Source organism: Phyllobates terribilis, unplaced genomic scaffold, assembly GCF_046119375.1.
Source record: "Phyllobates terribilis strain yellow unplaced genomic scaffold, ASM4611937v1 Scaffold_2__4_contigs__length_985480577, whole genome shotgun sequence".
NCBI classification, from domain to species: Eukaryota; Metazoa; Chordata; class Amphibia; order Anura; family Dendrobatidae; genus Phyllobates; species Phyllobates terribilis.
In genome coordinates this window covers 664,631,785-664,655,597 of record NW_027362762.1, presented here as the reverse complement: position 1 = coordinate 664,655,597, position 23,813 = coordinate 664,631,785, and the positions used below count along the sequence as shown (strand labels likewise).

Here is a 23,813-nt window from a genome sequence, read left to right as displayed (position 1 = left end):
AGACTTCAGAACTCTCCAGCGCTTTGTTTCCATCCATTTCTGGGTGCTTCTTGAAGTATGTTTGAGGGTCATTGTCCTGCTGGAAGGCCCATGACCTAGGACGCAAACTCAGCTTTCTGACACTGGGCACTACATTGCGATCCAAAATCCTTTGGTAATCTTCAGATTTCATGATGCCTTGCACACAGTCAAGGCACCCCGTTCCAGAGGCAGCAAAATATCCCCAAAACATCTTTGAACCGCCACCATATTTCACTGTAGGTACTGTGTTCTTTTCTTTGTAGGCCTCATTCCATTTTCGGTAAACGGTAAAATGATGTGCTTTACCAAAAAGCTCTATCTTGGTCTCATCTGTCCACAAGATGCTTTCCCAGAAAGATAATTTTGGCTTACTCACGTACATTGCAGTCTAGCTTTTTTATGTTTCTATGTCAGCAGTAGTTAGGTCCTCCTGGGTATCCTTCCAAAACGTTTCATTTCACTCAAATATTGACGGATAGTTTACGCTGACATTGATGCACTATGAGCCTGCAGAACAGCTTGAATTTCTTTGGAACTTGATTGGGGCGGCTTATCCACCATTCGAACTATCCTGCGTTGCAACCTGTCATCAATTTTTCTCCGCCGTCCATGTCCAGGAAGATTAGCTACAGTGCCATGGGTTGTAAACTTATTGATTATGTTGTGCACCGTGGCAAAAGAACATCAAGATCACTGGAGATGGAGTTGTAACCTTGAGATTGTTGATATTTTTCAACAATTTTGGTCCTACAGTCCTTAGACAGTTCTCTTCTCCTCTTTCTATTCTCCATGTTTAGTGTGGCACACACAGACACACAATGCAAAGAATAAGTCAACGTCTCCTCTTTTTATCTGGCTTCAGGTGTGATTTTCATACTTGCCACAGGTGAGCTTGAACGTGCATCACATGCTTGAAACAAAGTTGTTTACCCACAATTTTGGAAAGGTGCCAACAATTTTATGAGGCCCATTTTAGGGGTTTTGTGTGAAATGGTGTCCAATACACACAAAGGAAATAAACATGTGCATAACAAAACACGTTTAATTGCAATAACTTTCTGGGAGAAATATTTCATTTTCTGGAACAATTTCAAGAGTGCCAACAGTGTCGGCCATGATTGTATATGTGGTAAGGACCTTGCCTATTGACCAGGATTCAAAACTTGAAATTATCATTTTGCCAATAATGGAAAACAATCCAAGTTATTCTGATATTTCCTATATAATAAAAAAACCTTTTCAGTCAGAGGTCTCCCTTTAATTGTTTCCCCTAGCATTGGGGCAATTACAAGTTAATTAACCCCTTAGTGCAAAATGACATAAATATATGTAAGTACAGGGGGCTCGGGGGCTAAGCTCTCTCCACATGCAGTAGATGCTGACTTTGACAATGGTATTTAAATGGGGTGGTTGCTAGTGCACCGGCGCAGTGATATGTTAACAAGATAACCAGGGGTAGCCATGTCGCTACCATGTTGGCACTCCTGTGATGCTTTGCCATGGGCTGAGCTTCTTAGCAGACTGCAATTTTCACTATTGCAATACTATGATACTGCAGTATAAGCGACCAAAAGATTGCAGCTTTAAAGGGGCTGTCCGGTCAAAAGTGATAAGTCTGCAGTCACTCTGTGTGACTGGAGACTTATGAATCCCCCCAGCGCAGGCACTCTGCGCAACGGGGATTCGCCAGTTTTAGACTCTGTAACGGAGGGTATGTATGCGTTATACATACCCCCCGGGCAGTGGGCACGGCCTCGCTCTCCATACACTTGTATTAAACACGGCAGCGCCTTCTAGTTGGACGTGCCCACTGGCCGTCCGTGTCACTGGATGGGCGTGGCCTCAAACATACCCTCTATTTTTTTGAAGACCTTTTTAAACATTTTTTTTTCCTTTTACTTTTTTAATCCCATTACCCATTAGGACACTTAAAGAAGTTGTCCACTACTTGGACAACCCCTGTTCATGCCCCTCGCTTGTCCCCCATAAAATAATAAAGCCTATACTCACCTCCCGTGCTGGCACCGTTCCTGCGGTGTCGGCACTCGTGGTCCCAGGGCTCTCGTGCTGTTGTTGTGACATGTGACCCCAGCGCACAATCACTGCTGGCGTAACTGTCCTCGACTTTGTACGAACTGAACCTGAAGAGGAAGTCCGGGCTGCAGCTGATCTCTGACTTCTTCTTCATGCTCAATTCGACATGAGGCGGGGACAGTGACGCTAGCTCTGATTGGGCGCCGGCGTCACGTGTCACAACAACAGCATGAGAGCCATGGGACCACGAGTGCCAACACCGCGGGAACGGTGCCAGCACGGGAGGTAAGTATAGGCTTTATTATTTTATGGGAGACAAGCGAGGGGCATGAACAGGGGTTGTCCAAGTAGTGGACAACTTCTTTAAGTGTCCTAATGGGTAATGGGATTAAAAAAGTAAAAGGAAAAAAAAATGTTTAAAAAGGTCTTCAAAAAAATAGAAATTTCAAATCACCCCACTTTCCCCCCCTTAAAAATATAGAAACAATAAAAATATATATTTGGTGTTGCCGTGTCCATCAAAATATAAAATTAATTCATCAATGTAGTAGACATCATAAACAGAAAAAGTATAAAAATGCCAAACTTGTGGTTTTGCAGGCACCACATCTCTCTCAAAAAATGCAATAAAAAACAATCAAAGTTAATTATTGATTGCATCGAAAAAACCCAGAATAGGAAAATATGCCAGAAGGGAACAGATTAAGTGTTATTCTCACAATGCCTCACTAAGTAATCCTTTTGGCACATTGATAAATTAAGAGAAAGTCAGGTCCCCCCCCCAGCTAAAGCCAATAGACGGGAGTATAAAGCTATGAAAACAACATTCAGATGGTTACACAATGCGGCCACTGTTCTGCTTAGTTTGTACGGACATTGTGCAGGAAAGTACTTGGATCAGAAACCATAATTATACTACCTGGTATTTCTGGCAGAGCTTACCCTACTGTTAGGTAAGGACTTCAAGGTGACTACAATACTGAGACCAAAAACATCTGTGTAACCTGCCAGTCACTTGCTACCCTACAATGATTGCAAAGCTGAGATTTGGCTGTAAAAAACAGCCTGCAAAGGGTTAAAATGAATAGAAAAAAAATGAGAATGTGAATAAGGAAATGATGTAAGATAACAAGGTATAGAGAAGAAAAAGTCAAAAAGAGGGGTGCTAGTGATGGGGGGCTAGTCAGGGTAAAGAAATAAAGTTTGAGTCTGCAGAACCAGAAAAAGCTGTTCAATTTTGCCAGATTTTTAAAAACTTCCCGGAACATCCTCTATGAGTGATGCACTGAATATATCACTAAGAGTGGAAGACTGTGCAATCTAGGCCAGTCACATCAGCCTGTTTATGTATGATAATCTAAACCAAATTTTGTATTTGCTTATGGTACAAATGGTAACTTGCTGTGTCATCACAGATTTAGGATGTCGGAATAGATTACTGATTCTTGTCATGTCACATTCATGAGCTTCAAATATCTGACTCCTCCTCAATGAGCTAATTCGTAAAGGTGCTGAGTCAAGACCATAATTCTTTTAACTTATGTATTATTGTATAAATAAGTTCTGAAAGGCCACAGAGGCTGCAACACCATTAAGCAAGAGGCACTACTAACCAAACAACACCATGAAGACCAAGGAGATCTCTAAACAAGTCAAGGACAAAGTTGTTGATAAGAACAAGTCAGGGATGGGTTATAAAAAAAATATCCCAATCTCTGATGGTCCCCTGGAGCACCATCAAATCCATTATCTTCAAATGGAAAGAACATGATACCACAACAAATGTGCAAAGAGAGGGCCGCCCACCAAAACTCTCAACCCAGGCAAGGAGGGCATTAATCAGAGATGCAGCACAGAGACCAAAGCTAACACTGAAAGAGCTGAAGAGTTTCCAAGCAGAGACTGGAGTATCTGTTCATACAACCACAATAAGCTGTACACTCCATAGAGATGGCCTTTATGGCAGAGTGGGCAGAAAAAAGCCTTTACTTACACACAAAAATTGTAAGGCTCATTTTGAGTTTGTCAATAGACATGTGGGAGACTCCCCAAATGTATGGAGGAAGAAGTTGTGGTCAGATGAGACCAAAATTTAACTTTTTAGCCACCAAGGTAACTGCTATGTCTGGCGCCAAACCAAGAACACCTTCCCTACAGTGAAAAATGGTGGTGGCAGCATCAGGTTGTAGAGATGTTTTTCGGCAGCAGGGATAGGGAAAATGGTCCGAGTCGAGGGGAAGGTACATGGTGCGAAATACAGGGATATTCTTGAGCAAAACCTGTTTCACCCTGGCAGTGATTTGAGACTGGGACAGAGGTTCACCTTCCAACAAGACAATGACCCAAAGCATACTGCTAAAGCAACACTCGAGTGGTTTAAGGGGAAAAATCTAAATATTTTGGAGTGGCTTAGTCAAAGCCCAGACCTTAATCCAATTGAGAATGTGTGGTCAGACTTGAAGATTGATGTTCAACAGACGAAACGATCTAACTTGAAGGGGCTGGAGCAGTTTTCCCTTCCGAAATGGACAAAAATTCTAGTGTCTTATCCAAAGCAACTTGCAGCTGTAATTGTCATAAAAGGAGGCTCTACAAGTACTGACTTTAGGGGGTGAATAGTTATGCACACTTAAATTTTCAGTTATTTTGTCCTATTTGCTGTTTGCTTCACAAAAAAATGTTCACAGTTGTAGGTATGTTCTTTACATGAACTGATGCAAACCCTCAAAAAAAAAACAACAGTAAAATTCCAGGTTGTGAGGTAACAAAACATGAAAAATGCCAATGGAGGGGTGAATACTTTTGCAAGCCACAGTATTTAGTACTTATTTATACAATAATACATAAGTTAAAAGAATTAGAAGTTAGCACAGTGAAAACGTTTTCAGCAAGTGTGGAAAACATGCTGCAAAGTTAGTGCTTTCAAAAATAAAAGTGTTAATTGTTTATGTTTATCAATAAAAAAAATTGAAAGAACAAAAGAGAAATCTATCAAATCAACATTTGATGTGACCATGATTTACCTTTAAAACAGCATCAGTTCTTCTGGATACACTTGCAGACAGTTTTTGAAGGATCTCAGCAGGGAGGTTGTTCCAAACATCTTGTAGAACTAACCACAGATCTTCTGTGAATGTAAGTTTACACAAATCCTTCTGCTTTTTCATGTAAGACTACACAGACTCAATGTTGAGATAAGGGCTCTGCTGGGGCCATATCATCACTTCCAGGAAGCCTTGTTCTTCTTTACCCCGAAGATAATTTTTAATGACACTAGCTGTATGTTTGGGGTTGTTGTCCTGCTGTGCAATAAATTTGAACACAATCCCTGATGGTATTGCATGATGGATACGTATTTGTCTGTATTTATCAGCATTGAGGACACTATTAATCTTGAAAAAATCCAGAATGCTATTTGCTGAAATGCAGCCCCAAATTTACAATGAACCTCCACCATGCTTCACTGTTGCCTGCACTGTTTCTTTGCTTCACTGTTGTGTACAGACACTCATTATTGTACTTGATCTGCTCTCCTGCCCTGCAGCAAACAAACTGCCTTCTGTTACAGCCAGATGGTTTATATTTTGACTCATCAGTCCAGAGCATCTGCTGCCATTTTTCGGCACCCTAGAGCCCTAAGTTTTCTTGCATAGTTGAGTCACATGACCTGGTTTCCATGTTGGATGTAGGGTTTTTAACTGCAATTCTTCCGTAAAGACCACTTCTGGCCTAACTTCACCGAACTGAGTACCACTGCTGCCAGTTCTGAGCTGGTGGCACTTGTGGACATCTTCTGATTTCAAATTCGAGTAAGCATAATGTGTCTTTCATTTGCTGCACTAAGTTTCCTTGATCACCCCCTGCATCTACAGTCCTCAAAATTAACCATTTCTTGGAGCTTCTTCAAAAGAGCTTGAACAGCACATCTTAAAACCCTAATCTGCCTTGAAGTGTATGCCAGGGAGAGACCTTGCTGATGCATTATAACTACCTTCTGTCTTATTGCTGTACTCAGTCTTGCTATGCTGTATGACCTGTGACATGAAAAAAAGTCATGGAACTGATGATATGGCCCCCACAGACCACAGATCTCAACATCATTGATTCTGTCTGTGATTACATGAAGCAACAGAAGAATTTGCGCAAAGCTATATCCACAGAAAATCTGTGGTTAGTTCTCCAAGATGTTTGGAAAAACCTCCCTGCCAAGTTTCTTCAAGAACTGTATACAAGCGTACCTAGAAGAATTGATGCTGTTCTGAAGGTAAAGAGAGGTGACACCCAATAATGATTTGATCTAAATTTCTTTTGCTCATTCCCTTTTGATAATTGATAAAAATAAACCATTAACACTTTTATTTTTTTAAGCAATTTTACCTTGGAACATTTTTTCCACATCAGCCTAAAACATTTGCACTGTACTGTATGTGTATTAAAAATTAATAATAGTTCCATACTGACCTTTGAAATCCCCCACTACTCCATCAGAAATCCATCTTTCTATACTAAGCTGAAACGATGGAGTCAGACTGATCACTGTGGCGGTGATGTATAATCTATACTGATATACTGTGTCACGTGTCAATGTACAGCATGTCATCACACTGCAGTCAAGTATACAAAGACTGGCACTGTGCAACTTATACACAGATGGTTTCAAAATAATGAAATATGGAGGCTCTAGGTTCGGGCTGTCTTCTATCTGTCACACTTTAGTAATACTGTGAACAGGCTTATGTGTTATTTCCCCATAAAATAGTTTGAGGCTTATGAAGATTAGCATGAAAGAGGGTATTCCTGGGAAGTTTTGTGGAAATTCATAGTCAGATCAAGATGGGGATTTAACACCTTCCACGAATTGGGATGTAAATGTTGACTGTGGCTAAAATATTTCTATTTTTCTGTTTAGCCCGATTATTTAGCAATCATTTATACTTTTTGCTTTACAAGTACTGGTGAGAGAACAGGCAAAAGTTATATTGGTTTTCATTTTAAAGGTGCCTAAAGAATATATTAAAATTCTCAGAAACTCTATGTAAAGGGAATCTGTCAGCAGAGAAAACCAGGATGTAGCACTGCTACATCTACAGCAGAGAAAACCAGGATGTAGCAATGCTACATCTACAGCAGAGAAAACCAGGATGTAGCAATGCTACATCTACAGCAGAGAAAACCTGGACTACATCTACAGCAGAGAAAACCAGGATGCAGCACTGCTAAATCTACAGCAGAGAAAACCAGGATGCAGCACTGCTAAATCTACAGCAGAGAAAACCAGAATGTAGCACTGCTAAATCTACAGCAGAGAAAACCAAGATGTGGCACTGCTACATCTACAGCAGAGAAAACCAGGATATAGCACTGCTACATCTACAGCAGAGAAAAACTGGACTACATCTACAGCAGAGAAAACCAGGATGCAGCACTGCTAAATCTACAGCAGAGAAAACCAGGATGTAGCACTGCTACATCTACAGCAGAGAAGACCAGGACTACATCTACAGCAGAGAAAACCAGGATTTTATCAAAAAATACACCAAGCAGTCCAGTAAGTGATACATCAATGGAATCAGACTTTGAACCCCTACATCATGCTGCTCTCAGATTCCATAGCAAAAATCTGCTGACAGATTTGCTTTAAAACACATAACCCAGTCGCTTACCTGATTCCGCCAGAGCAGCAGCTACTTCATTTTGAGTTGAGTAGATATTACAAGCGGACCAGCGACATTGGGCCCCAAGTGCACACAAAGTCTCAATAAGAACCTAAAAATAAAGAAAAAATATAACTGCCTCACACATATACAAGGAGGCTACTATTAATATTACTAGGAGTTCAGAGACACTCAGGAAGGTAAATCAAATCTACTTAGACAAGTGGTTATAGTATAGAATTCCAAACTTATATTACAACCCCATTTTCTGAAAGTGGAGAATTACACTGTTATTATTAGTTGTATATTAATAAAATTAATCTTTACTAGCATGGTCTCAAGTTGGACAATTTTTTAGTTTTAGACAAATATAAATGAATAAATGCACAAATAAATGAAGAAATAAAAATAATTTAAATAAAGCATTTATGTTTCTGGAGCCATGGTTCCGTCAGTAAGCAATAAACCCCCTTCTGCAGCTTTCATTTCAGTGCACTCACCCCAGTCTGTGCCGTAATGTGTGTACATCCCACGATCTTCGCTCCTGCTAGTGGTTTCTCCCCTTGTGCCCTTTTTCTCAGGGAGATCAGAGCAGTCATTTCTGTCAATGAGAAATAGATGAATACTGACGTATTTCACCTAATGATAAACTTTATTCGGTGTAAATAAAACTGTTTCCACCCTGCTTCTCCCCGAACATCAGGCATCACCTTGCTCTGCAATTTCAATCTCTCTCCGTCCAAACTCCGCTTGCTTAACGTTCTTGACGCAGAAGTCGCTGCTGCCTTTCGAGGTGGTTTGTTGCTTGTCACGAGGAGATGTCTCATCATCTGAACTGTCTGTGTAGGAGGCGACTAACAGAAGAACAAAGCAAATAAATATGACATCTAATGTACGCCATATTTGTTGTCAGGACTATATTGTATCTGTGTGCCTTAGAAAACAAAGTGTCACAGTAAGAGAAATACCGTTTTCAGGCCTATATTTAATGGATGTGCTGTGCCTGATGGATGATCGACACTTCGAAGAAGGGAAATCCCAAAAAACTTTGGAGCCTAAGTAAAAGGAGTTTTCCGGTTTAAGAAAACCACTGTCCCCTGTCGCACTTTGTTTTAAAAAAAAAAAAAAAAATCTGCGCTTTATTCACCCATCCCCTGATCGAGCGTTGAGTCTTCGCTGCTACCAGTGTCTGTAATTGTCGGCAGCGCTGATGTTACATCAATAGAGCTGCAGCCAATCACTTAACCGCTCTGACGCGGTACGAGCCAACAACTCAGGCAAAGCCACTGATCTCAGTGATTGGCTAGAGTGCTGCCAACGTGAAGTCACTGCTGCACACAATAAGATACCGGGAGCCGGAAAAGAGACTCAATGCTGGACCAGGGTAGGGTGAGAAAGACGCATTTTTTAAACAAACTGTGCCTGGGGAAAACCCCCTCATAGTATCAGCTCCTGAACATAATATAGGCTAATAATCATATTTTTTCTATGGATTAATAGTATATGTTTAACAACAAGTTAATTATCAAAGTGGTTATAAGTAACAAATGAACAATGCACATGACTTGCAGTAACCTTCTTGAAATGAGCTCTTTGCTTCCTTATCTCTGTCATTAATGATTGGAGTTTTACAGAATCAGTTTTGGAAAATAACTACACCCTAAAAATGTTTTCTTATTTGCAGATTTTTCTACATTTACCTTTGTCTATACAGTGTATAAAGGCTTTGAACACTTTCTTTAGGTTGACCTCACACACACGCTTTTTGCCACTTTTTTTGTTGATTAAGTTATCTGTAATAATGAGAAATTGTATTGAACACGCTTACTGAAATGTATTTAATACTTCATACAAAAGCATTTGTTGGTGATGACAGCTTCAAGACACATCCTGTATGGAGAAACTAGTCGAATGCATTGCTCGGGTGTGATTTTGGCCCATTCTTCCACACAAACACTCTTCAAATCCTGAAGGTTCTGTGGGCTTCTTCTATGATCTCTGAGCTTTAGCTCCTTCCATAAATTTTCTATTGGATTCAGGTCAGGTGATTGGCCGGGCCATTCTAGCAGTTTTATTTTTTTCTCTGAAACCTATTGAGAGTTTCCTTGGCTGTGTGTTTGGGATTATTTTCTTGCTGAAATCTCCACCCTCATTTCATCTTCATCATTCCTGGTAGATAACAGTAGATTTGTATCAAGAATGTCTCAGTGCATTTGTCCATTCAGCCTTCCTTCAATTATATAAAGTCTGCCAGTGCTGTATGCTTAAAAACAGCCCCACACCATGATGTTCCCACTTCCAAACTTCACTGTTGGTATGGTGTTTTTAGGGTGATATGCAGTACATTTTGGTCTCCAAACATGATGTGTATTATGGCATCCAAAGAGTTCAATTCTGGTCTCATCTGACCAGACTATATTCTCCCGGAATTTCACAGGCTTGTCTAAACGCTGTTGAGCAAACTTTACATGTGCTTGAGAGTGCATACAGGCCATGGAGGTTGAGTGCGTTATTCATAGTTTTAAAACAATTGTACTTGCTGATTCCAGGTCTTTCTGTAGCTGTCCACAGATGGTCCTTGGCTCTTGGACAACTCTTTTCATTCCTCTATTTGAAATTTTGCGGGGAGCACCTCGTTGTGGCTAGTTTATGGTGAAATTATGTTCTTTCCACTTCCGAATTATGACCCCAACAGTGCTCACTGGAACCTTCAGTAGTTTAGAAATTGTTCTGTAAAAAATGCATCAGCATGTTTTGCAACAATAAGGTTGCGAAGGTCTTGAGACAGCTCACTGGTTTTACCCATCATGAGATGTTTCTTGTGTGGCACCTTGGCAATGAGACATCTTTTTATAGATCATCAGTTGAACCAGCTGATATTATTTTTCACTAAGTGGCAGGACTGCTTTCTAATTGCTGATAGATTTCAGCTGGTGTCATGACTTTCCATGGCTTTTTGCACCTCTCTTTTTTCATGAGTTCAATACTTTTTCTCTGTGTCATTTCTCACTATTACACATAAATTAATTTATGGACACCTATAGTTTGATTTCTTTGCCTGTGTGGATTGTATGAGTTGTTATGGACATCTAGTTAGAATTTCATGTCAATAGCACCTTTAAACATATATTTACTTAAAATACTGGTGAGGTGTTCAATACTTACTTCACCAACCGTGTATATATATATATATATATATATATATATATATATGTATATATATGTATATATTCTGTACATGTATACATGCACCCACATACATACCAGAACTATAGCTGTCAGTGGATGATTGAGAGATGGAGCGTGACAGAGATCTGCGTCCCGTCTTAGTTGGAAACCTGCTAAACTCCTGCAGGTCATCGGCAAACTGGATCTGCTTCAGAAAAGAAACAAATGGACACATTTATTATATATCGGCCGTCTGAAATACACAGATCATATATAGATAATTGACAAGCCACAGAATTGGTCAGTATTTCTGAATATACATTGCTTTTTCATTTTTTTAGACTTGACCAACAGTTGTATATTTCAAGGTGGTGCAGAGATTAGCGCAGACCTGACAACTGTTCTCTGCAGTACATTTCAGGACGGTATTTGCACTATTTGGCCATATAAGTATACTTGGTGTCAATAAAACGTAAACCTGTCATAACTGCTATAACTCGTAACTAGTTGCTCTACGTGTCACTGCTGCCCTTTATCACCATGTTCTGTGTCCTATCCCAGTCTACATCGTATCCGTCACGTTGTACACCAGTACTTATATTCATATCCTGCTTGAGACCCCATTTCTTAGTATCAAATACCAGCGCTCAGCAGTTTATGAATCTACAATTCCCAACACTCCTTAATAGCCATAGACTGTCAAGAGGAAGTTCATTTTCTCCCAGTAGCCACACTTTCAGTAAGGTGGCCAGACAGCATTGTAATGCTATTTACCTGCAGGTTAAGCCCATATCTGCAGGTAAATATCGATTACCTAGGTGGCAGGTTCCCTTCAAGTCGAGGGACCTCAGAACCTATCTGGAGGGTTTTATGCAGGTGAAAAGTGGCTGCCTATTCCATGTTCTCTAAGAGCAGTAGCATTTACAGCCTGGTGTCAGTCAAGCCATCTGGTGGGGTTTGAGTTCTCCTTAAATGGAGGTCTTCAAACAGAGGCTGGACAGATATCTGTCTCAGGTGGTTTAGTGATCCTGCATTGAGCAGGGGGTTGGACCAGATGACCCTGGAGGTCCCCTCCAACTCGATATGTACGACCTCCTTCAGTATATTTGATCACATCCCAATACTCTACCCTTGAACTATTTTATTAGAAACCATGAGAGTAAACAATCATGTCAGGGAACATTTGTGCCAATACCCTACATGACCCAAACAATACATGAGAATAAAGGGAGGAAAGGCAGCAAACACAGCTCAGCAAACACGGAAATCGCGCAGGCACATAAATCTGTAAAATGCTGGCTTATGACACAGTACAATTCCTCCCGAGATTCTGGAATTTCTGGAGAAATCAGAGCCGTTCTGGAATCCATGTGCTCCCACATCAGTAATGCAGTTACGGGAATCATCGCACTGAGCACAAGAGGGGGAGCTGCGGATTACCAGAGCATAATCCTTACTCTCTACATGGGCCGGAGCCATGCTTAACAAATTCTAAAAATCTTAAAATATATCCAAAGCAGCTTAAAGAGGTTCTAGAGTTAAACCAGCATCCGTCAGAGGTCTGAACAATGGGGCGAGCAGCACAGACTCTTACGGATTATAGAAAAAGCATTCAGAAAGCAAACATGGGGGCAGGGATCCTGCGTGACTAAAGCACGACATTAGCAGATTCTATATCGCAGGTAAATGATGGACAGCCAGAATGAGTAAGAAGTCAGGAAGAAAAAGGAAGACGTAAAAATAGCACGTAGGTCAAGGGTATCAAGAGATCAGTCTTAGGCCATGTGCACACGTTCAGTATTTGCAGCAGAAATTTCTGTACCAGAAATGCTGCATTTCACAGTACCTGCAAATGAATGACATTTCTGTAATTATAATTCTTTCTTGTAGATATAAAGCAGTTTCATACCTGCAGCATGTGAATTTTTCAGTGACTTTTCACCATTTTTTAAATGAATGGGGAAAAAAAGCATATATTTTACACAGAGTTTTTCCTGCCAAGAGACGTGAAGAAATTTATTCTGCAAATACTTATCGGATTCATTTATATATATATATATATATATATATATATATATATATATATATATATATATATATATATATATATATATATATGGGTGAAATAAGTATTGTACTCGTCACCAATTTTCTAAGTAGATATATTTCTAAAGGTGCTATTGACATGAAATTCTCACCAGATGTAGTTAATAATAACCCATTCATTCCAAACAGGCAAATAAATCAAACCATAGACAACCATAAATTAAGTTGTGTGTAATAATAAATGACACGGGAAAAAAGTTGCTACATCGCTGCGTCCCCGCATGGCACCCCTCTCCCTCCATGCAGGGGCCCCGGCATACTCACCACCCCAGCCGAGTGGCGTGGACCCCGGCGTGCTTCCTGTCTAGTTCTAAGTCCTGGCAGCGCGCTGTCCTGTACTTGAAGGCCAGTGTGCACACCTGCTAAGATGCCCCCAGCCAATAGCGAGGAGGCACCTTGTTTAAAAGGCACTCTACCCAATTGGGAGGTGCCAAAGCAACATAGAATCATTAGGTAGTGTGGTAGTCTATTAATGTGTTGTGAGGTCCCCTGGTCCTGGTGTAGCCAGCAGGGCTGTGGAAAAGGAGTCGTGGAGTTGGTGTCCATTTTGGTGGAGTCGGAGTCGGCATAAAACGGACTGACTCCTAAAATATACAACCCCTAGCAAAAATTATGGAATCACCGGGCTCGGAGGATGTTCATTCAGTTGTTTAATGTTGTGGAAAAAAAGCAGATCACAGACATGGCACAAAATGAGTCATTTCAAATGGCAACTTCAGGGCTTTAAGAAACACTAAAAGAAATCAAGATTAAAAATGTGGTACTCAGAAAGGGTAATTTTTTTTCAGACCAAGCAGAGGGAAAAAAATTATGGAATCACTCAATTCTGAGTCAATTCTTGAGAAAGCAGGGATTCTATCCAAACTACACCAAGCAGTCCAATAAGTGATACATTGCTGAAATAAGGGTCTCTGCCCTTACATCATGACGCACACACATTACATAGCAAAAACCTGGTGACAGATTTCCTTTACTAACAATATTAATTATAAGGTACATATCCCATCTTAGGTAGATACATGAATGAGGCTGACATGGAAGATTATAAACATTATGTACTAGATCCAGGAAGCACTAGATTATAAAACTTGTTACATAAAGGATTACAATCCCTTTAAGTCTCATTGAACTCTGTTACAAGTGGTGTTTCCGTGTCATCACAGCGAGCAGGACAGCATTATCGGGCTCTGCGGGACGCTGGAATGCTCTGTCACCATTTATACACAGAGGCTTAATTAAAATGGCTTATCGTCCTCTGTGACCTTCCTCCTCTGGCAGCTCTTGTCCGCAGCACTGAGGTTTCGATTTGTTTTTTCTGATGGTCGGAGCACAACCTTTCCTCTACTACAGCTGCACATTATGTACCTACAGGTCTATGATTTTACAGATTTCCTAATCCCTTGCGGATAATGTAGGCAGGCTCATGTTACAGATTTTTCCCATTGTGCACAGTGCAGTAATGACGTCTCCTTCCTATATACTGATCAATGGTAAAATAACATCTGTCACACGTACTGAATGCACACGTATGCAGAGCTTAAAGGGGTGGTCCAAAGGCAAACTAATTTTCATTCTAAATCTCTATCTATTTAGTGCCATAATCAAATCTATTTTCTAATATACTTGCATTAAAAATTCCCTATCCTTCCTTATGTTGTCTACACTATCTGACTGCTTTTCTATTTTTTCCCCGACTTCCTTTTTGATGATGCTTCATTTGAGAATCCCAGTGCATGCTGGGATACTCAAATAAAGTGTCATCAGGGGACAGCAGAGACTGCGGTCACTGTTGCAGCCCTTGCCCCCTCCCTGAAACGAAGAGTCATCAGTGACGCTTGTTTCAGGGGATGGGCTAGCCCCTGTGCAATATGCACAATCACAGCGCGCTCTCTGTTGTCGGCTCAGATCAGCAGCAACGAGCCAGCAACAGAGAACATTGTCAGAATATCCGGCATGCAGAGACCTGTCACTGAGCGACAAAAGAGAACAGTGTCTTTGCGCATATCGCATAGTGAAAAGTGGCAGGGACTAGCCCACCCCCTGAAACCAGCATTACTGATGATGCTTCGTTTCAGGGAAAGGGCAGAGGCCGAGGCAGTGACTGCAGTCTCTGCTCCCTAATGACACTTCGTTTGAGTATTCCAGCATGTACAAACGAAGCATCATCAAAAAGATGTAGGAAAAAAACTGAAAAGCAGTCAGATAGTGTAGCTAGAGAAATAAAGGGATTTTTTAATTCAAATATATTAAAAAATAGTTTAGATTATGGCAATAAATAGATAGGGATTTAGAATGAAAATTGCTTTGGGCTTTGGACTATCCCTTTAATATACAGGTTTAGTGCACCCTTGTTTAACTGTCTGTATGCCAGATGTAACATCTGGACCCCTGCAGCTCTACCAAACTAAGGGCATTAAAAATACCAAGGGAAGATGGGCAGTGTGACAAAAAAGGAAAAAAAAAGTCTCATTCTCAGCCTATAATGACGACTACCAATATTTCTTATTTTTTAGTATGTTCTTACATGCTAGTTCTCTTTCAAGGGTTATTGCCATCTGATAAAGTGATGGTACTGTGTCCCTACAGAACAAAGGCTCCAAGCCGCAGGCTGCACATGGGTCTGCAGCATGGCCGAAATCACCTTACTGGTGGCTGCAGAGCAAACTGTTCATTCTCAGGATTGATGGGGGGCTCCAGAGGTCAGGCACTGACCCATTACAAAGTGATGGCTTACTCATGGCCTAGTTAAAGGGAACCTGTCATTTCATTAATGCTTTCCAAACCACGGGCAGCATGAATCAGAACCTAACTGCCTGATTGCAGACTGGTATTTTTTTCTCTGAAACACTCCGGCGTTTGAAGAAAAATAAATATAGTTTGAAGAACAGGTGAGGGACTACAGGGATAGAATAGACTAGTTAAGCGGAGCCCCCAGGCCGGCTTTTCTCCGTGCAGTTCCAGGTGATTGACATGTGTATACATTAGGAGACACCTGTCCGTCACCTCTAGCAACACTAGGATAAGCCAGCCTGCGGGCAGCACTGGACTAGTCTATCTCATAGTCCCTGACCGGCTCTTCAGTGCCTTCCTGGCTGTTGTTGTGAAGTCAGGCTCTGAATCCTACTCCCAGTGGTTTGGGCAGCATGATTCAAGCGACAGGTTTCCCTTAAGAGCAAATGATTATCACATAAGATCTAATGGCCTATATAGGCACATAAGATCTATGTGCCTATATATAATGACAGCCATCAGTCCAAGGAGTATTCCTGCTAATCAGCTATGGGATAATATTCTTGTTATTCAGCATAGCTCAGTGGACCGGACATTATAGGTCTCTCACTTCAACCTTCATTATTACTTTCTATTGAAGGCTTGCACTGCGCACAACTCTATTAATCAAGTTATACAACTTGTGCTGTTTCCTCAAGGGTTCGTCTATACAATATAGTATCAGAAAAATGCCAGACAGCATACAGTGTGCAAGGTTATTTCGATTTCATAAGCTCAGCAAACATCAGACCTGATAAACTGTAACAGAATGCAATGGGCTCCAGCCTTTTAAAGGGACTCTGTCAGCACAGAATGACTGTTTACACTAAGTCATGCGGCTCGGTGCTTAACAGCGGGTCCAATCATTTATATAAACCTTCTCATCTGCTTGTTGTCCCTGCATCTCCACCTCACCTCTTCTTTGATTGACAGCTGTGGCTTCATAGGGCCAGAGAAGGGTGGGTATAGATGAAAGACAAGCAGGTGGGAAGGTGTACTTAAAAGATTGGCCGCGCCATGAAGCACCGAGCGCCTGGACTTGGTTTGAACAGTCATCCTGTGCTGACAGAATCCCTTTAAGGGAAGGTCAGCACCAGATGGAATTAATATGGACTTTGATGAAATTCATGCTTTATTTGTGCAGGTAAAATCCGCAGTGCATTACAATACTATTCAAGACGGTAAAATTGCACAAATGTTATCCACATACGGTACTAAAGCTTTTTTTTTTGGTGTGGAGTTTGACGTGGTGCAGACTGTCAAGTTCACAGCATGTCAATTTATAATTTGATTTTTATGATTTCAACACTTTCAATTAAAGGGGTTAACCGGGACTATTTTTTTTACAATGTGCCTAAGAAATAACTATGAGCCTAGAACTAATTACCGTAGTTACTACCTACCAGCCTGTTGGGCCCGATGCCGATCTCTGCTGGCACAAACAGCTCCTGTTGGCACAGATCTATGCTGGCACAGACAGCTCCTGCTGGCAATTCAACAGCATCTGCTGATGTCACGTCGACAGACCATCGGCTTCTCTTCCGCTCTCCTCTGTTGACGAGGCATCACTGCTGATATCATGGTGATTGACAGCCGGCTCCCAGATGACAGCCGGCTCCCCGCAGTTGGGCAATCAGCATGATGTCGGAAGTCACGCCCCGTTGACAGAGCAGCCCGGAATAAGAAGAGCTGCTCTGTTGATGAGGAGCAGCTGAATCGCAGTCAGGAGCGGTCAGTGTGTTTTCCGCAGAATTCACGCAAAGCTCTTGATAAATTTCCACTTGTTAGAGAAAATAGAAGTTATCCAGCACTTGACTGAAAAAATCATGTAATCTTTATGGTTCCATATCTAAATAAAAAAATGTATGTAGTAAAAAGTACAGGACATCCCAGACTAATTGACACTTTGAAAGTGTTGATAGGTGCAAACCACCTTAGCTTCTTACTTTCAGGATGTCCTGTACTGTTCAATATATACATTTTTTCAGACATGGAACAATAAATACATATTTTTTTTAATCACTGCTTGGACAAATGCTGGATATCTTCTATTTTCTCTAAGGCTCTGCTCATATGTCCAGTAGTTACTTCCGCTTTCAGATCATTTTTGGGGACATAAAAACGGAAATACAGTACAGGATTCGGTCATTTAAATGGAAACAGACGTGTCATAAAATGACTTCCGTTTGCCTCCTTTCCAGTTGCAAATCATTTATTAACTGGATCAGTCTGCAAACTTTTTTCTCCAGCCAAAAAAACAGTAATGGATCAGTTTTTTTTTTTTTTTTAACACAGAAGGCTATGGGAAGTGGATCATGACTGATGGTCATGCATTGTGTCATCAGATCTGTTCTATAGGGCTGCCCTTGCCCAGAACATTAGAGGTGTTTAGAGACATTGCTAGTAAAAATAGATGTTACACCGGGAACAAAAATGGAGGCAAAATGGAAATTAAAGTGTTTGTTTTAAAACTTTGGTTTTAATTCTGCATCTGTTTTTTCATCCGCTAGTAAAGGATCCATTTTTTTTTTAATACTGGATCCTTTACAAACAGATTATAACTGGAAATATGAACCAAGTCTAACACGTGGCAAGTCACTTGGAACTGACACAGGCTCTGTCCTGGGACGGGGTACCAACAGTGGGTGCTTGATAAATCCCCCCCACCTGTATTCGCCACGGAACTACAGGGAAATACAAATGAACCCAGCCTAAGGCTATGTGCACACGTTCAGGATTTGACACAGAAATTTCCGTGTGAGTTTTTGCCGCATTTTGTATGCGGTTTTTGTACATCAATGAATGCTTTTTGGAGCTAAATAAAGTTATTTGGCGGGACATTGCTTAAACCCTTGGATTACCGTCAGAACTGGGGTGAGTATATTGGTTAATTTAAATGATTAAAGAATGTTGTATTTCAAATACAGTGTTTACTCTGTGTCTGTGTGTTTATTTAACTCTTTACTTTAATTAGGTTTGGTGATTGACACCTTGTCATCACCAAATAAAAGAGCTAAGTGTCAGCTAATCCCATTCCCCAATGTCACTAGCATTTCCATTTATGTAATTTCTGGGGCAGCTGAGAGCTGCTATTTTTAACCTAGGAAGGTGCCATTAGGCAAACATGGTCCTTGGCTATTATTAACAGCTCACAGCTGTTTCGTTAGCCGCTACGTCCCCCCGATCAGCACTCAGCAGCACTTTGGAAGCAGCATATTTTTGGTGTGTCCAAAACGCTGTGTTCTAATGCCGCACTTTTGTTGTCGGTACATGTGAATCCACCACATATAATGACACTTCAATCGGTCAAAGTCTGCAGCGGAGACTAACGTGTCCGCTACATAAATTGACAAGATGCAGGTGAGTTTGGGTACGTCGCCACGATCAGGAGCCGCTGCAGGTTTGACGCTGTGTGTTGATACAGCGTCAAAATGTTACAGCATAGTGAATGGGATCTCTAGAAATCCCATGTCCACTATGCGTGCATCTGAGGCTGCGAGTCATCCGTGGACACTGATATGCGGCACGTCTTTCAGGACCGCAGCATGTCAAATTCTCTTGCGGAGTCACTAGTCTCCGCAACAGAAATGTGACCACTAGAAAGTATTGAATGTGGTAAATCCGCATGGTTCAGTGAACACATGCGGATTTACCTGCGTTCAATAGAATGCAACGTTTTGGACGCAGCAAAAATATGCGTCCAAAGCGCTGCTACGTCGGGTTCGTGGGCACAGAGCTTAAAATTAAAAAAAAAACATGGCGTGGGCTCCCACATCATTTTTATAACCAGCAGAGGGAAAGCCGACTGCTGATGGCTGATATTAGTAGCCGGGGAAGGGGCCATTAGCCAACAATGTTCCCTGGCTATTAATATCAGCCCACAGCTGTTTGTTTAGCCTTTACTGGCTAGATTACAGGGTGACCCCGGAAAAAAATTGAAGTAGGGTCCCCCTATAAAATCTAACCAGAAAAGACTAAAAAGATAGCTGCAGGCTGATATTATTAGCCAGGGAAGGGGCCATGGATACTAGCCCCCTCTGCAGCTAATAATATCACCCCTCAGCAGTTCCAGAAATGGCGCATAAATAAGATGAGCCAAACATGGCTTTGTCCTGTAGTGGTGGCAAGTGGGGTAATGGGATTGGGGTTCACGTCAGCCTTGTATTGGCGGCTGACGTGAAGCCCAGGTTATTAATGGAGGGCATCTATAAGACACCCCCATTACTATCCGAGCAGTAAAGTGGTCGGTGATCCGTGTCACTTCTACAGCAGTGACATCAGCAATCACTGATGTCACTGCTGTAGAAGATAGTAATGTATACTGACAGGAATGTAAAATCACCCCTGTCAGTGTACATTGCTGCTGCAGGAGTGAGGTCACTGGGGTTCATCAGCTGAAGATCAGCTGACCAGCCCCCTTGAGCTCACCACCAGTACTGGTAGGAACATTCTTGAGAATGTTCCCACGGTGAGGTCACGTGAAGATCAGCTGAGAGCTCATGTGACCGCAGGTCCTGGCAGTGCAGTACACTACTGGGAGCGAGCGCGCTCCCGGCAGTGTACCGCGAGCCGCCGGGAGGACAATATCGCCAGGGGACATCGCCGGACAGATGAGAATAAGGTTTTTTATTTTATTTTTTACATTTTTTTTTTCTGCCAGTGGTTCCCGGCTCGGCTGAGGAGACTACTGCTCCCCTCAGAAGCACCGTTCTTGCTGTGATCAGCGGGAGTGGCGGTCGGATGAGGGGAGTAGTACTCTCCTCAGCCAAGCCGGGAACCACTGGCAGTAAAAAAAAATAAAACAAAATAATAAAAACCTTATTCTCATCAGCCGACCCGCCTACCACCTGCAGCGTGTTTCACCGCCCATTGGCTTTAATTGAAACGCAGCATATATGCAGGTGTAAACATTATATCTGCGTATTTGCTGTGGTTCAATTAAATTCAATGGGCGCGAATTTGCAGCGGAAACGCGAGCACAATTGACATGCTGCGGGTTTTTTCCACAATGGTAATCCTGAGCGGAAATTTCCACATCATGTGCACAGCACATCAGGATTACCATTGTAATAGCTGGCAGATCCATTAACAAGCGTTTCCGCAGCGAAAACGCATCAAAATCGCTACGTGTGCACATAGCCTAAGGCCACATTCACACGTTCAGTATCTGGTCAGTTTTTTACCTCAGTATTTGTAAGCCAAAACCAGGAGTGGGTGATAAATGCAGAAGTGGTGATGTATTTCTATTATACTTTTCCTCTGATTGTTCCACTCCTGGTTTTGACTTACACATACTGATATAAAAAACTGACCAAATACTGAACATGTGCACGTGGGCCTAAGAGTGCTCCTACAAGGTGCAAATGCAGCATTTATGGCAGCACTGTTGTGCTTGAGAGTTTTTAGAAATCTCATGCTGTTGAGAATATCCGTAACGTAAATCGAGATGTTGTTTCACCCTTTACAATGCAAAATGATTATAAAATAAGCAATTGAAATGAATCACTATAATAAAATTAATGGAGGAATACACTATTGTAATACATAATGGAATGATAATTGTTATATATCATAAATTGAATAAATTCAGTGACCACTGCTAATAGCAGCCGACCACGTGGGGCCCATAAGTTAGGGTAAGGTAGTGGCGAGTCTCAGTTCAGCAGGCGCGATGACGTCACTAGACAGCGCCTGCTTTGTGGGACCTCAGTCCACACGCTGCATACACAAGAGCATTAGGGGGACGGGACTATGTGATTATTTATATTTCATCAGTCAGTGGGTGAGGGGTTAGCAGGGGCGTCATATTGTGTATGTGAGGGGACTGTGGAGGAATCATACTTTTTTGTGGGGATAATCATAATGTATGGAGGGCTGTGCAGTCCATCAGATTGTGTGTGGGGGCTTTGGAGGCCATTATTTTGTGAGGAAGGTCACTGTATGGGCATCACACTTTGTGAGGACTGTGGAGACATAAAACTACGTTGGGGGTCACAGTGGGGCCTCATAATTCATATAGAGCCAATATGGGGACATTATACTGTGGGGGGACACTGTAGTGGCACCATGCTGTGTTGGGGGGCTGTAAGGACACCATGGTGTGTTGGGGTGGGGGGGGGGGGCTGCAAGGACACCATGCTGTGTTGGGTACTGTGGTGGCATCAAATTGTGAGTGTGGAGGGGGGGGGTAGTGAGGGGGAATTCACTGTGGGGGTATCATACTGTATGTGGAGCGGGCATTTTTGGGGCATCATACTCTTGGGGTCATGAAAGGGGTACTGTAAGTGAGAACACTCAGGGTCTTCCATAGGGACAGTAGGTGAGAACACTAAGGGTCTTCCATAGGGACAGAAGTACTGTGAAATGTTGTACTACAGTCGGTGAGGTCTGCCCTTCTGATACTGCGCCTATGTCCCGAGCCCCTGCTTACTCTGCCTGAATTTTTTTGGGGTGGATGGGGATGCCCAATTAGGATTAATTCACAATTATATTAAATGGAATAATACACTTATATAATAAATAAATGGACGGATACATTACTATTATATATAACACGTGGGCGGCTACGCTACCGTTGTGCATAACACACGGGCGGCTACGCTACCGTTGTATATGACACACGGGCAGATACGCTACCGTTGTATATGACACATGGGAGGATACACTACCGCAGTATATAACACATGGGCGGATACACTACCGCAGTATATAACACATGGGCGGATACACTGTATGTGCCACGCTTGGCACACTGACCACACAACCCGCTATTCTCCATTGTGCAGGTGTCCATCTGACCGGTCCTTATATGCGTTGCTATAGTGATCCATTACATAGCACACAGGCCTGCTGCCATCAGCTATGAGAAGGGCTCATTACTGTAATTAACACTCTCATTACCAGGCACAGGGGGCTTAGTGACTGCCCCATCACTGCTCTGCACTGATGTCAGCCCCTGCCACTTGCACTGTACAGAAGGTGATATCTCCAGCTCATCCTAGAGCCATCACAACACGGGAGGGGAACGGAAAAAAACGACCCTGACACCCGCGGGACAGGTGAGTATGACGCACACGCCCATCAGCTCCTGGGGGTGTGGCAAATGGCCAAGTGACGTCATTACCTTCTTTGGGGTCTTGCTGACCGCAGCCATGAAGGAGAATCTGTTGGACGCCTCTGCTTCGTCAGGTGCAATAGCGTCTGGGGACGACATCTTGCTTAAGGGCACGTGTCCTTACAAGTACAGTAGAGGAAGGTTCTTACTACCGGAATCAGTGACAGCAGCACCGGGAGGAATGGACGTCACGGCAGCGTGTTACCTCATCGCGTCAGAGCCTGGCAAGCGGAGCCGCTGTGTGGTGTGGGCAATGCGCTGGTGGAAGTGAGCGCTAGAGGGCGCTGAAGAGACGCAGCTAATCGCTGTCAACTGCTGTCATTTCCCGGAAATTGTACATGGCAGACTTGTGGCCCTGGAACCTGCTTATAGCAGAAGTACTCGTACGTTACCGTGATGTTAGATAGAATATGCTGTGTCTTACCGGGGCATTCCACTAGCTCCATGATTTTCTTTACTATCATTGTATAAATTAAGCAAATAAGTATTACCTTCTACACTTTTAATGCTTAGCTGGATCTCCATTGATTTCTGTGCCCCAACCACCATCAGGTGATCGCTGCAGGGCACTACTGGAGATAGTGGTGACATCAATGGTGTTCACAAGAGTTGACCAATCAAATGTACAGGACCCTGTTCACGTAGCCACATCGGTAGTCCATGGCCATCAGCGCAGAGCCCTGCGAACCCCCTGCCTGCCCCAGTGCCTCTTCTGATTGGTAGAAGCCGTGAGTCGTCATATATGCATCACACCGCAATGATGATGGCGCACCGGGCATACTAAGAAGCGCAGGATTCTGGCCGGTGAGGAGGTTCTCAGGGCTAGTACTATGGCCACGGACTAGTGACATGATGGCTGGAATAGTCCTGCAGAGCTTGTTTGCGTAAGGATATGTCGCACGATCAAGAATTGCTTGCAGAAATTCTGCAAGGTTCTGTACCTCTTG

General features: G+C 42.4%; 1 protein-coding gene across 4 annotated transcripts in view; it reads right to left on the bottom strand.

The window, feature by feature from the left end:
- The window catches only part of AHCYL1 (adenosylhomocysteinase like 1), a 64,345-nt gene extending 41,198 nt beyond the window's left edge, over window positions 1-23,147 (bottom strand). For 2 of the 4 annotated variants that reach the window (XM_073666835.1, XM_073666837.1), the window contains exons 1-5: window positions 22,876-23,147; window positions 10,974-11,085; window positions 8,420-8,563; window positions 8,210-8,310; window positions 7,719-7,821 (exon numbers count right to left, since the gene is read on the bottom strand). In XM_073666835.1, the coding sequence (XP_073522936.1) occupies window positions 7,719-7,821; window positions 8,210-8,310; window positions 8,420-8,563; window positions 10,974-11,085; window positions 22,876-22,965 (550 nt within the window). In that variant the 5' untranslated portion in view covers window positions 22,966-23,147. The remainder of the gene's footprint in view (window positions 1-7,718; window positions 7,822-8,209; window positions 8,311-8,419; window positions 8,564-10,973; window positions 11,086-22,875) is intronic. The other 2 variants (XM_073666836.1, XM_073666838.1) reach the window with 1 other exon arrangement.
- Between the last annotated feature and the right edge of the window lie 666 nt (window positions 23,148-23,813).